General features: G+C 44.2%; 1 protein-coding gene across 2 annotated transcripts in view; it reads right to left on the bottom strand.

Annotated features, from left to right (window-relative positions):
* Window positions 1-274: 274 nt before the first annotated feature.
* Window positions 275-13,970, bottom strand: part of Usf3 (upstream transcription factor family member 3) — a 54,200-nt gene continuing 40,504 nt past the window's right edge. For both annotated transcript variants that reach the window (XM_005345012.3, XM_013352417.2), the window contains exon 7: window positions 275-13,110. In XM_005345012.3, the coding sequence (XP_005345069.1) occupies window positions 6,680-13,110 (6,431 nt within the window). In that variant the 3' untranslated portion in view covers window positions 275-6,679. The remainder of the gene's footprint in view (window positions 13,111-13,970) is intronic.

Below are 13,970 nucleotides of genomic sequence, written 5' to 3'. Positions count from 1 at the left end.
GGGTGCCGGGGATACAGCCCCGCCGCTCCTAATTCAACACCTGCCTCTGCCTTCCGAGTGCTGGGATTAAAGGCATGCGCCACCACTGCCCGGCTAAATTTTTATACTGTACAATTCACTGTTTCCCCCCCATAAATTATGCTTGGTAAGCTCTTAACTCAGTTGATAAAGTTAGAGTAAAATATCCAACTTTCAGGGTTTTTTCTTTTTTCTTTTAAGGCAGGGTCTATGTAGCTCTGGCTGCTTCTGTCTCCCAAGTGCTGGGATTAAAGGTGTGTGCCACCATTCATGGTCCCCCAACTTTCTTTGGACTTAATTTTTAATTATGTGCATCTAAGTGGGTATGAGTGTGGGTGCAGATGCCTGAAGAGGCCAGAGGAGGGTGTTAGATCCCTCAAGCACGAGTTACAGGCGGTGCAAGCACCTGACATGGGATCCTCTGCAGGAACAGTATGTGCTCTTCTCAGCGAAGACCCCTGTCTGGCCTAACATCAGCTTTCATCTCAAATTCCTATGTTTTAGTTTCTCCCGTTACTCGGTGGAGTGTTCAGCCTCAATCATCACCGAATACTCTTCCATATGTGAAATCCTAATTTGACTTTTTCTAAGGAATGTACAGGTGTGCCCCGATCATAACTGATTTACTTGAGGTGTAATGCTTAGGAACACATGCCCACCAGGAATGTGCCATGACATCTTTTCAGACAGATAAAAAAACTTAATTATACTACTTCAGATGTGAGACAGGGTGATCTGCAGTGAAATGGGGAATGACCAGGAAAAAATTGAGAATTCACAATGCAAAAATTGCAAAGTTTATTTTCTTAAATAAAATACTATATCCATTTCCATACAAATAATTATTACAACCATTAAAATGTTACATTTAACAATAAAATTTCAAAACTTTAAACAAGAGCGTGTTTTGGAATATTCACATCCTAATACAATGCATTTGTAAAAAGATGTCAAAATAAACAGGACCTATTCTTATTTACAGCTGTAGGACAATCCTGATCCTATTATACATATCTGCTCTGTATTCCATTACAAAACAAATTAGTTTCCATTAGAATTATAAACCAAGTGATTTACAGTCATAGGACACAGTGCACAGAAGACTGCTGGCTGGGTCACAGGTACACAGATCACACTACTGAAGCACTGAAACTTGTGTTTTCCTGGTGCTTGCCGACAGTAAGCATCACAACCAGTGTATCTATAAATAATCTGTGAAAGTAATCATGTTCTCCTCAATTTTCAACCTTTTTAAAAAACCAAAATGAACACACACACATGCACACGCACATGCACGCGCGCACACACACACACACAACCTGCTGAAAGTGGAAGATGTTTCTTTCACATTAACACAACTGCAGCATCTTAAGCAACACTGTCTGGTCCCTTCTCAGAAGTTCAACAGCCTGAAAATTTACCACTATCATCAAGCCCTGTGCCCAGTGACCTTAGAGATGGAAACGACTTTAAGACTTCAGGAGCAGGGGGGAAAAGAGGTCTCAGGAAGAGGGAAGACAAAATTAAATGGGTCAACTTTAGTTTCCTATTACAAACTGCATGGACAGCTGTACACACAACCGGGCCAAAAGGTTAAAGACTTTCTGTTTAAAAACGTGCTACAAGAGAGGTTTTGTCTATGTCTCATGAACTTTAATGACAGGTTGTGCATTCATCCAGAACAGCTTGCAGATCATGCCCGGCATTCTCAGCCTAAGCTGAGCTATGTTTATGATGCACCTGTCGACACACGTGTGACCCCCTCCCCACAAAAACAATTACTGGGTAGAGTTTATGCCAACATGGAAATGAGGATGTGGAAGGACGGCCTGCCTCACAAGCTCAGGTACAGGTTCAGCGACACAACTTGCTAGCTACTTTGTCCACAATGGCTCAGAGGCGGTAAGGCAAGAGTGAGAAGCATCGGCTGTACTGATCATCTCACAGCATGTGCCATCTCTGTAGCTCCTTCGCTGCAGCACGGGGCCGGCTGGGTGACATGTTCTGGGATCTGGTCTCAGGAATCAGAGGCACGGTTTCAGGAAAAGGGCAGTGCCAGGGCAGAGGTGTGGGGTCAGAACCAGAAACTCTGAGCCCAAGGGTCCTCAGTGTTTTCCCAGCCCACATGGGCTGTCTCCATCTGAGCACTGTGAGCCCCAGGAAGCTACTAAGAACAGCTTAGATTTTACTATAGTAGAATTCAGCCCAGCATGAGCAGAATACAGAGTATAGTCAAGCAAAAAACAAGCAAGCAAACAAAACAAACCAACAAACAAAACCCTTGCTTTTTGGTAGAACTTTGGGAAAAGAAAACAAAATGCTGACATTCAGCCTGAAACGCATCTCTAGAAAAAATTAATTTGCATATACACACTGCAAAACAACCACTCGGAGATTAAGTCCATACTAGTTTTTCTGGTCATTGGCTAATGGTTGCCCTCCAGATAGAACAGCCAAAGGCACACTTCTTCCAGTCAGTCAGTACCTAGACGAACAGACCTGGAGTGCCTTTCAGGCATTGAGATACAGGCTCAGAGCTAATCTATTTTGGTTCCTCCTCTAACCTTTCCTTCCACCACAGGGGAGAAGTTTACCAACTTCAAACTAATGGCATTTTGAGGAATTGTTGCTGTTTAAGAAAGAGGCATAGGGGACCCACTACTACACACTGGTCTAATAGAGAGGGTGGGCCCAATCACATTCCAACATGGAGGCATAACTGTCTCGTGGACAAATCAGGCTGCCTGCCATCTGCTTGAAGGGGAACAGCTAAACGAGAGCTCGAGCCTACACACCTGTGTGAAGGAATGGGAAAACCCGAATCACAGTAACAGTCTCATTTTAATGTTTCCATTAAAATGTATGTCTACATTGTTTTTTGAGTGTAAGTTTTAGCCTCTCCACGAGATGGCTAATGTTAGAAGGCAAGAGCAAGGCAAAAGAAGTTTCCTTAAAACGCTAAAAGGCTGACGTAAAAAGCTAACCTCCATTGCAGTTCAGCGTAATTCTGACCAGTATCTGGGGACTCCCAAGGCCAGAGTTTAGAACCCCCAGGCTTCTGACATCACACCGCCACCACTGGAATCCTGCCCTCTACTCTGCAGGCTTCTGACATCACACCACCACCACTGGGAATCCTGCCCTCCACTCTGCAGGCTTCTGACATCACACCGCCACCACTGGGAATCCTGCCCTCCACTCTGCAGGGAGCGACTGCTGCCATCTCAGAGCTGTGCTAGTGAAAACAGAAACAGAACTCCTGGAGAAATACAAGACTTATAAAAACCCAGTGTCTATTAAAAACATTAAAATGGATTTATTTCATCTATAGTTGACATATTTAACAAATTCATTGAAGTACACAAAGAGAAATCTAAAACTCTTCATCAGAACTTAACTTTGGAATGCCCAAAGGAACAGAGCACTTTTAGTGATCCTGTATGATCAACAGTCAGAACAAAATGCGCTAATCAATGACTTTCACTTAGGAGGCAGACATGATCTTGTGTACTTCCAGAAATTACAAAGCTATCTGTGGAAATGCTTTACATAGTCATGTTAAAAGGTTAGGACAACATGAAACTTATAACCAAATTTGACTGCATTTTCTGCCATTACTTCAACAAAAGTTTTATCTTGATATTACCAGAAACCATTTGAGTTTCATCCCCAAATCATTTAGCTTTAATTATTAACACTAATAAGAACCCAGACTTTTAAACCAAGTGCAAACTCTTTCTCATCCGAGTCCATGCATGAAATGATCTCTAACACACAAGTGCATTATGTATTTAATTAGGGCCACATGTGAGCAGGAGCCAATTATTTGCAGACTTTTACATCTCACAGAAGGCTGAGATTCAGACAACCTCACAGTACTCTTCTTGGCATGAAAACCCTGACAATGCAATGCTATCTCAGGACAGAGCTGAGCTGCAGACAACCCAATAAAAATAACCCAAAGTCTTAACAGGCTTAGGACTTAGTGCCGCAGTCACAAATGGAGCTTCTCTGCTGGGTGGTGGGGTGCACCTTGAGTCCCACTACCTAGGAGGCTGAGGTGGAAGTTCTGCTTAAGCCCAGGAATTCCGGGCCAGTCTGGACAACAGAGCAAGACCCCTGTCTCAGAAACACAACACAAAACTGGAGTTTCTCCACAGCATGCAACCTTGGATCCAATAACACAAGCCTGCCCTTCCAAACTCAAGAGCCATCATGATGTAAGGACGCACGTGTGAAAGACGGCCACTAAGAGAAGGGGGAGGGAGGGGGATTGGCCATACACAACATTACGTTTAATGAACTTGGCAAACTGGGCCTCCAAGTACAAAGACCACTCTGCATATTAATGCTTAAAGCAATTCATAAATGATTCTTTTTCCTCAGCAACCTTTCTATTGTGGTGTACATGAGTTAAGTAATGCAACTGTGAACTTCTCTTCTCCCCCAGGAACACTAAGTGGGAGGAAACACGGGTTTGCTCTGTTCACCAGGAAGGGTGACTTGGGGCAACAGAAACTGACAAGGCACAAGAAGCCCTTTGCTGGGCCCTTAGACAGGCATTTGGTGGCGACTACTCTGACCAGGGCTCTGACCAGACTAGTACAAAATGAAAACAAACCAAAGGAAAAAACCCAAACCCTCTGTGGCCCTTGGGCTCGCTTCTACTAAGCCAACGGGCTATCTCTGCATCCGTCCTTCTCTCTCCAGTTTTTACCAGAATGGAGCAACAGTTGAGAGCTAAGAGTTTAAATGGTTTAAAAAGAAATTTAGTACATAAGTTTTTTTTTCTTAGTTTTAAGTTCTCAAGACTTAATATATGCTTTAAAATTAATTACTAATTCAGTGGTGTTAAAAAATATCTACAGCAGGACCCTTTTCCTCCTACCAAGGTGCCTTGTCCAACCTTGATATTAGGGTTTCTGTAGTTTTATTGTAACTTGTTATGCAGTGTTTGGTTGATATCCCTGGGAAGCGCCCCCCCCTTTTTTTTTTTTGAAGGGAAATGGAGAAGTGGATCTAGAGAATAGAGAGGTGGAGGAGGCGGGATGGAGGGAGGGGAAACTGCAGTTGGGATGTAATGTATGAGAGAATAATAATATTAATAATAATCTTTTAAAAAACTACAGCATGCTTTAGAGCAGGGGTTCTCAACCTGTGGGTTTCAAATAACCTTTCACAGGGGTTGCCTAAGACTTTTGGAAAACAGATATTTACATCATGATTCATAACAGTAGCAAAGTTACAGTTATGAAGTAGCAATGAAAATAATTTTATGGTTGGGGGTCACCCCAGCATGAGGAACACAGTATTAAGGGTCGCGTTAGGAAGGATGAGAACCACTGCTATAGAACAAGCCTCGATTTCCCATTTGCAGATGGCAATCCTGCTGTTTTTTCCAATTTGTTCACTTTTAGTTGAGATGAGACTATGCCTGTTTACCATGTACAATGTGATCTGCATCTCCAATAGCAAGGACAGGCTAGACTTGGGAACCCACTTTCACACGCACTCACACTCACGAACTCAGATACACAGAGAATGTGTTTTTGTGAAGCACCATTTCATACCTACAAGAAAAATAATGAATTCATTTTCTTATTATAATTGTTATGAAGAACAATAATGCAATTTACAATGCAATATTTAATATAAATAATCAGTAAATGAAAATACTGAGACAGCTTAAACCCCTATTCAGAAGTATCTGAAAAGGCTCAAATGTGTCTTCTAAAAACAGTATTCACTGAGCAGTTCTAATATTTAAATGATTGTAAATTAATTTATTTCAAGACCAAATAAATAGAATGAAGAGAAAATACTACATCTACTCAACTGATGAAGCACTAATCACTAGGTGACCCTAGGAAAAGCCACAATACAATGTCTGTTATTCTTTGGCCTAATGCAAAACCCAAGTACTAAGTGGAAAACATTTCTGTATTTTATCTTTGCTTTGTATTTTTAAGGCTCATTGTCTTAGGAAGACTTTTACTTTCCATGATCTTGGCACATTAAAGGATAATGTGACTCCCTATTTTGAAGAACAAGACATGAAATTTAGGTAGTTTGTTAAAATTATAATTAAGAAAGAAGTCTCTGTAACCAAGTTCAGGAGTCAAACACTTCATATATTTTTTATCTGCTTGATTTTATGTATGGGAATTTAGCCTACTATCAATTTATCACCTGCCGTGGCTGAGAATTGTTAGGTGTTGACATCACCGAGTGATGAATCACGTTTTTTCATGTTGCTTTTATTTTTGGATTTGCAAACCAACTATCTCGACTATCTATCTTATAACTTATCAACAACTGATTTTAGAATCTCAGCTCCTTCCTACCATCCAGCATGTGCCAAGATCTCTTCAACTTCTTGTTGGTTAGTACTTAGGGAATAAAAGATTTACAAGTCAAACTTAGAAAGGTAAATCATTTAGATGATCAAAGAAAGTACATCACTCAGAAATAAGAGGTGATTGTTTTGACAACCCCAGTGTATGCATCTTCTCTGACATGGCTCCCTTATAATCAGAAGCTAACTGAAAAATGGTTATCCAAAACAAAGACACATACCCACACAAACTCCCTCAATGCACACGTGTACAAACAAGAACAGCTGTCAACTCAATCCGAACCTTCGCATTTAGTTTCTCTGGATTTAAACAGCCGAGCTGCAATCATGACCTAAGATATGGCTTATGTTGTGAGCAGGTCTGTTTGAGGACTGCTTGGAAGAGTCAGAAGCAGAGGAATTTGCTATGGTGAGCAAAGGTGACATCGCTGAGCCATCAGGAAGAGCTGTTGCTATTTCCGGAAACAATGATGTCATATTGAAATTGGATAGGTGAGAGTTGGCCATATGCATTGGCGGCATCTCAGGGAGAAGGGGAAAGCTTGGCTGAGCGAAGCCAACGGGTCTGGGAGGAGATAAAATGGATCCAAATCGGTTGTTTAAACTTCCACTGTTTACTTTCTCTGTGCTAGGATTGGAGAACATTTGATTAGAAAAATAAGGGATTGAAATGTCATTGGACAGAGTAGGATGAGCAGGAGAATAGGGGGGGTAGAAGGAAGGTAGAGTGTTTTGGGGATCTACTGGGATGAGAGCTGGAGTTCGCGTGGCACTAGGTTGGGTAACCTGTGGAATGAAGGAAGTATTCGCATTTATTGGTGGATTCATGCCACCCTCGGGAATAAAAGGAAAACCAAAATTTTGTGACAGTGTATGCTGGTCAGGACCTGAATTATCGTTAGGGACTTGTGGACTCTCGGGCATGAAACGAACAATACCCCCTCTCTTTTCTGCAGCAGGTTGCTGACGTCCAAGAATCATGCTGCCGCCAGCAGGGAGAGGAAGGTGAGGAAGACTTGGGTCAAAGACACTACTGTGTCTTTGATTTCCAGATCGATTCCTTTCAGGTTGGCGGATTTTGGAACCACTGCTGTCTTGCAGGGGATGTCTTGACCTCTGGGCAACTGAAGAGTTAGCCTGACGTACAGGAGGCCCTTGGTCAGCATTTCCATGAGACACAGATGGGTGTGGCAAAGTTGGCCTTGCAACCCCATGCATGTTGGATGTGACCGGAGGAGGGTTCATGTGGCTCTTGGTCCCATGACTGTCAGTAATTCTCATGGGATTGGACTTCTGCACAGAAACATTGGGACTTGTGTTTCGACCTTGAATATCTCCTGAGGAAGAGGAACTTGAAAAAGGAATATTCAAAGTGCTGTTCCTGGTGTTAATTGCACCTAAAGACATGTCACAACTCTCCCTATTCTGACTTTCACTCTCTCTTCTAATATGAACACTTTCACGGGTTGGAGGACAATTATATTCAATTGTTGAAGATGGACCACATTGTGTATTCCTTGGATGTTCTGAGAGTGACCTTTGGCTCCCAATGACCTGGTCACCAAGGTGAGGAGCAAGTAAACTCTGCATGAAACTCTGGTGACACGTGTTCTCACTGTCCCTTGGTGGGACAGCATTTCCTGCTGGGACGCTTTGAACTGGTGGATAAGATAACCTCTTTTGTCGGTCGATTGGTGGTGGGCCAGTGTTCTGACTAATTCGAAAAGCCTGTGACTGCATACTTCTCAGTGACGGCACAGGGTTACCTATTTCATTATTTCTTGAAGATTGTACTTCAAAATTACTCTGGGGCTGTTGGCTGGCTCCCGCTGGTTTGAATGTCTGACAATCAGGAAGAGGGACAGCATGGTCCATGCGACCCTGCATATTATGAAGTGCCAAGCTTTTATTTCTGGGAACATCAATATAACTTCTCATTTCAAGCTGATCTGAAACCCTTGAACCCTGAATAGACATGCCCATTCTCTGTTCCGAAGTTGAAGATGACTTTCCAATGAGAGCCTCAGCAGAGTAACTGGACACTCGGTTTCTCTCTGGCCTGTGTGGAGCACAGGTCATGTCTGAAGACCTGGTCACAATACTGGGTTGGGACACCATTTGCTGCTCTAAGCCTCTTGGCGGCAAAAGCCTCTGCATTGTATTATGACCGGATACATGGTCAGAAGAAACTGCTGAACCCTGCTGTCTGCTTCCAACATCCTGTTGCTGGTGCAGAATCTCTTGACTGATGTGGTTCTGGGCATGGTTATGGTGGCCCCGGCCAGTTGAAGAGTTTTCACAGCTCTTCTCTGGCTGGGAACTTGCAAAGTGTTGCTGCATCTGTTGCTGCATCTGCGGATGGTGAGGATGTGGCTGACCACTCTTGGGTCTTGACTGGTCAGTCCCATGGTGTTTTGGTTGTAAGGACAGCTGAGAGGCAGGAGTGCCCTGAATGAGATTTCTCTTCTTCTGCATCTGAACTTCCTGTTGTAGAGTTCTCTGCTGGTGCACAATATGGGGCTGGGAGTGGACAGCACTGTCTGCATGAGGCACATGATGCTGCAGCTGATATAAGTGATGCCTCTCTCTTAACTGCCCTGCTTGCTGCTGTTGCTGCTGCTGCTGCTGCTGCTTGATGTAGAGATGGTTGGTGTGAAGGTGAGACACCGCTTGAGCTGGTACATGCTGCTGCAGGGCCTGCAGATGTTGACTTGCCTGAGTTTGTTGCTGTTGCTCAGCAACTGGAGGCTGAGAACCACACTGAACTTCAGTCTGCCTCAATGCAGGCGCCACAAAGTTGTTACCAGGAGGGAAAAGCCGTGTAAGGCCGTCTCCATGAGCTGGGTTGCTAGCAGGAACAACTGAGTTTGAAGAGTTGGTGGGGATCTGACTCCCCATCATTTGAGTTTGATCAGGAATGCTGTCTGGGGTCCGGCTCATCAGGGGCATACTTTCAAGCCTCAGAGGGGCTGGCTGACAGTGCTTTTGCCGTTTGGCTGAAGACAGTAGAAGATCATCTTGTACAGCACGCTTTGCAGAATCTTTCCGGCTCTCCTGACTCGGCTTCGAGCGGGGTTCTTGAGCCTGTGGATTTGGTACGGCACTACTCATGCTGTTCAGCTGTTCCTGGGGATAGTCTGTCATCAGAGGTGGTGCAGGAGGCTGGCTGCTATAAGAGCTGGATACAACAGGCATATTAACAGTTACAGGAATAGATGTTTGCTCTGAAGTCTGCGATAACCCCGTGCAGCTGACCAGAGGATGGCTGACGTTGCTTTGATGGACAAGATTATTCACACTTAAACTGGTCAAACTTGGCGGCTGAGAGGCAGGCACCTGCAAGGAGGCATTTGATGATTTAATTCCCAGAGAACAGCTCGATTTTTCGAGAGGCCTATTGACTGTGACGTCCACTGAATCCTGAGAGTTAAATTCATTTGGTGTTGCATCTGCTGGTCCCGTGCAAGGCTCCTTACGGATCTGTGTTTTAAAAGGCTGCTCTCCTTCTAAAGAGGTTTCAGAAGACTTGGAAGTAACCTCCCTCATCTCAGTCTGTGTGCCAACCCTTCCCTTCTCAATGTTCTCCTGGTCCAAAATAGCTCTTGCTGCCAGGGCTACGATATCGGTTTGCTCTGCAAAGGTACAGCTGTCACATGTGTTAGCTGTTGTACTGGTCACGTCTTCACGAGCTGTTTCGGGAAGCATGGATGCAACCGAGAAACTACGACTACTGCCAGAGCTGGTTGACATAGGAGAGTCAGCTTGCCTGCTGGTGAGCAAAGAACCATTGATAACCTCTTGATCAGGGAGACAGGGGTGGTGCTGTGGAGGATCTCTGTCGTCGTTTATCAGTAACAGTTCCTGCTTGGGATGCAAACCAACATTAGAATCACCTATCTTAGAATTATCTGGAGAAAAATCTGGATGATCCATCTGAACAGAAAGAGATGGTTTCTGAAGGTCTTTTTCTTTAGTAAGATCAGACAGCAGCATTGTTAGACCTTGTCCCTTTAAAGGCCCTGCTGCTTGCATGGTGTCCAGTGAATTCTGCTGAATGGGGCAAGGTTCTGCCACAATTTCTACTTCAGAAATACTGTTAGCACTTGAAGTGCTTGTAGTGGATGACATACCAGAAACCTGAGAAACCAAAATCTGGGATTCGATAGGAGATGGACTCAACACATTGGCTGAAGTACAGGAGTTTGTAGCACTGGACAAGGCTACAGTAGTTGGTGGTGTGCCCTGAGATGTCTCTTGCAAGATGGGAGGAGAATCTTTGGATTTTGCTGGGGCCACTGCAAACTGTTCATTTGTTTCCGATTCTTGGGAGGATGAGCTACAGTCCCCTGCTGACTTAGGTTTGGTCACAGACTCAGGGATTACTGATTCAGAATTCAGAATGTCCAAAGAATGTGAAGCAGAAATACTAACACTCTTTGCCTGGGACACAGCAACAGATGGGAGGCCACCAGGGAGGCTGTTCAGCAGTCCATCACTACACGATGGCTCTGCTGAGCTGTCTGTTCTGGGACCATCTAGCTTGCCCACATCTCTGACTGAATTCAGGGGACATGCTGGCTTGTTAGCTGCTAAGTGTTTCTTGGCACCTGGCTTCTTGTTCGGTCTTTTTGATTTCATGGTAGAGGGCAAACAAGTGACAGTGTTTGCTAAGGAAGCTGTTGCAAGACTGTACGTGCTGGGTAGTGTGGCTGAATTATCTGTTGTCATGGTAGGTGCTACAGTGGTTAGTGACACACAGTTAGCTGGGCAGGGCTGACTGTTTGCAGAAGTCTGAGGATTAGCAGACTGGCTGATAGACAACTGTACACAGCTTTGCCCAGCCATCTGCGATATGCTTTGATTGAGGCTGGCCAAAGCCCCAAATGTGTTCAGGGCAACATTGGTATTTGGATCTTCGCTGGTGGTAGGTTGAATAATTTGCATAGGGCTTTGATTTGTAGTTCCGGATGAAGACATGACAGGTTGCAAAGCAAAGAGCTGCCCATTTAAAGAAACGGTTTGAGGCTGCTGTTGGTTTGACATGGTAACAGAAAAAGTTTGAGTTGAGTTAGATATGGATAAAGATGAAGGTCTTGGTAATATGTGGACAAGATGCTTTCCTCCAAAAGTCTGTGGGGCTGGCACATTATTATGAGACCCTATTATAGCACTGGCTCCATTAACAGGAAGTCGAACAGGACCAGAATGGGGAGCAGAGAGGAGTGGCAATGGGTTCTGATTGGCTGCCTGTATGATGACAATCTGTTGGCCTACTGTTTGGTTGGGAACCTCTGCCCTCATCACTGCTGGGCATGGGGTTGTGCTGGGTGGCTGAAGAATGATGACATTTTGGTTACCTGGAGCCGCAGTGACAGCTGACCCGACTGGCTGAGCCATCTGAATCACTTGCATTGTTGAATTCAAGGGAAGGATATTTTTTGGAGGCTGAGATTTAACTTGTGGCTGGGCAATTGGTGGCTGCATAGGTAAGGGTGGACACGAAGGCAAAGTGACCACTACTTGCTCAACTGGCGGCCTATCTGCTGGAAGGGAATTATTTAAAGTGATTGCTGTAGCCACATGGTTATGGAGGCTTGGGGTAGGGTTGGTATCAGACTCATTTAATACTGGAGTCACAGCAGAAGACGGTGTCTGGCTTAAAGGCTGAATAGTGTTTCCAGCCATTTGCAAAGTAGTCCATGTTGTTTGTGTGTTTCCAGCCGAAGAGATTCGGGTAAGGCTACTGATGTTTTTCAAATCTGAAGCACTAACACTTGAAGAAGGCAAAGAACAAGAAAGAGTCCAACCACTGTCCAAAGGATTTGCAGAAAGACTGCTCACTGGGAGGGTGGTCTTCACTACTCTGCTGGGAGCTGGTGCCACCACTGTTGTAGTTGCTGAGTCTGCTGCCTTGCTAACGCTCACTGGAGAAGAATCACCTGTAGACCTGGGAGGGCCAGGGCTTACTGTGGTGGTAACGGACACAACAATGGTGTTCTGCAAATCTCCACTGAACTCCTGCACACTCGGGCCAGATCTGGTTCCATGATGCACTTTAGAGGCAGTTGCCGAGCTGCTGGAGGAGGTGCTTGTGACACACACAACTGTTTGCTTTGATGATTTAGGGCTCTCTTGCCCACTGCTATTTTCTGAAGCATTTTGATCATTTAGGCATGTGTGCAAGGAATGATGTTGGTGAGGGTCAGGGCCAACTGAAACAGTGATCAGTGAGCCACCACTGGCACCAAGCACACTTGATTGGCTTTCGGAAGTAGAAAGTTCGAGAATATTTTGAGCAGAAATGGCAGTGGGAAGACAAAGGGGAACAGGCTGGTTGGCAGCCAGCGCAGACACTGTAGTCTGATGCCACGGCTTGTTTTCAGAAGGGTAAACTCCAGAAATAGACACAGGAGTCACAAGCTTGCAGGTCCTCTGCACTGGCACCACATTGGCGGTCTGCTTTTGCAAGCTGTGACCAACATTAAAGGTTATTCCCTGAACGGCTGTCCCCTGGCTGTTTCCCCCAGGCTGGCTCCCATTGGAATAAACAATGATGTTTTTCTGGACCTGGTCACTCGGAATAACAACCGACACCTTTGAGTTTTTCAGATTTCCTTTCCAGTGGATCGTGGGGTCATCATATAAACATATGTCATTTGCTTTCAATAATTCAATATATCGGCCATTTTCTTTTTGGATTTCTTCCAGTTGTTTTCGTAGCTTTTTAATTTCTTCAGCTAAAATATTAGAAATGAAGATGTAAAATTACTGGTGAATGTCAGTGATTATAAGAACTTAAGCAAAAATATATGTGCTAAGCCACTAATTCCAATTCTAGCCTTCAAAGGCCTTAGCAGAGCCATGAGCTCTCTGCTATGAGGTTTTCTTCTAAGACTGACACCCCAAGCCTTCTTTATATTCCTTTTAAACTATACCTTTAAAGGACAACCACTAAAAATCTCCTAAAGTGTACAAGTCTCAACATTCCCAATCCAAAATTTCCCAGTAGCATAGATAGCTAACAAATGAAACAGGGGAACACAGGCTGATTCCTGGGAACATGCTTTTGATAAGCTGAAAGCTCTTTGCTCAGGGTTACCACAACTGACAGGCCTCTTAAATGAACCCTATGGAATGCAAAGGTTACATTTGAGCTGAACAGGCTTCAGCCTGATATAGTAGGCCAAGGGTGGCCAGAATGTAATAGATATCCTCACAGCTACCACGAATGACACTTGTTTTATTATCAAGGCTGATTGGTATAATTCTTAATTCTGCTAATGTCCCATCTGATTAACACAACCAGATTAAAACCATGTTAAGACACTACTACCCCTTTTGGCAGATAGCTCTGGAATGGGAGCTCTGAATTTTCAGAGTTGGATCTTTTGTGCTGTAGGGGTCCACAGGTTGAGTACTATTTCACCTTGACTAAAGGTCAGAGTTTGAGCTTATTTTTACTCTTTCAAAGTTGTTGACAATAGCTGTGGCTACAAACAAGTGGCCATTCCACAGTCTTCTACCCTGCAATGTGTCTCCTTTCAGCTTCTCTCCAATACTGTGGGAAAAATCCAAACCCACAGTAAGAAAGTTACAA

Source organism: Microtus ochrogaster, chromosome 2 (assembly GCF_000317375.1).
Source record: "Microtus ochrogaster isolate Prairie Vole_2 chromosome 2, MicOch1.0, whole genome shotgun sequence".
Lineage (NCBI taxonomy): Eukaryota > Metazoa > Chordata > Mammalia > Rodentia > Cricetidae > Microtus > Microtus ochrogaster.
Note: the sequence above shows the minus strand (reverse complement) of the source record. Positions and strands in the feature narration are given on the sequence as shown.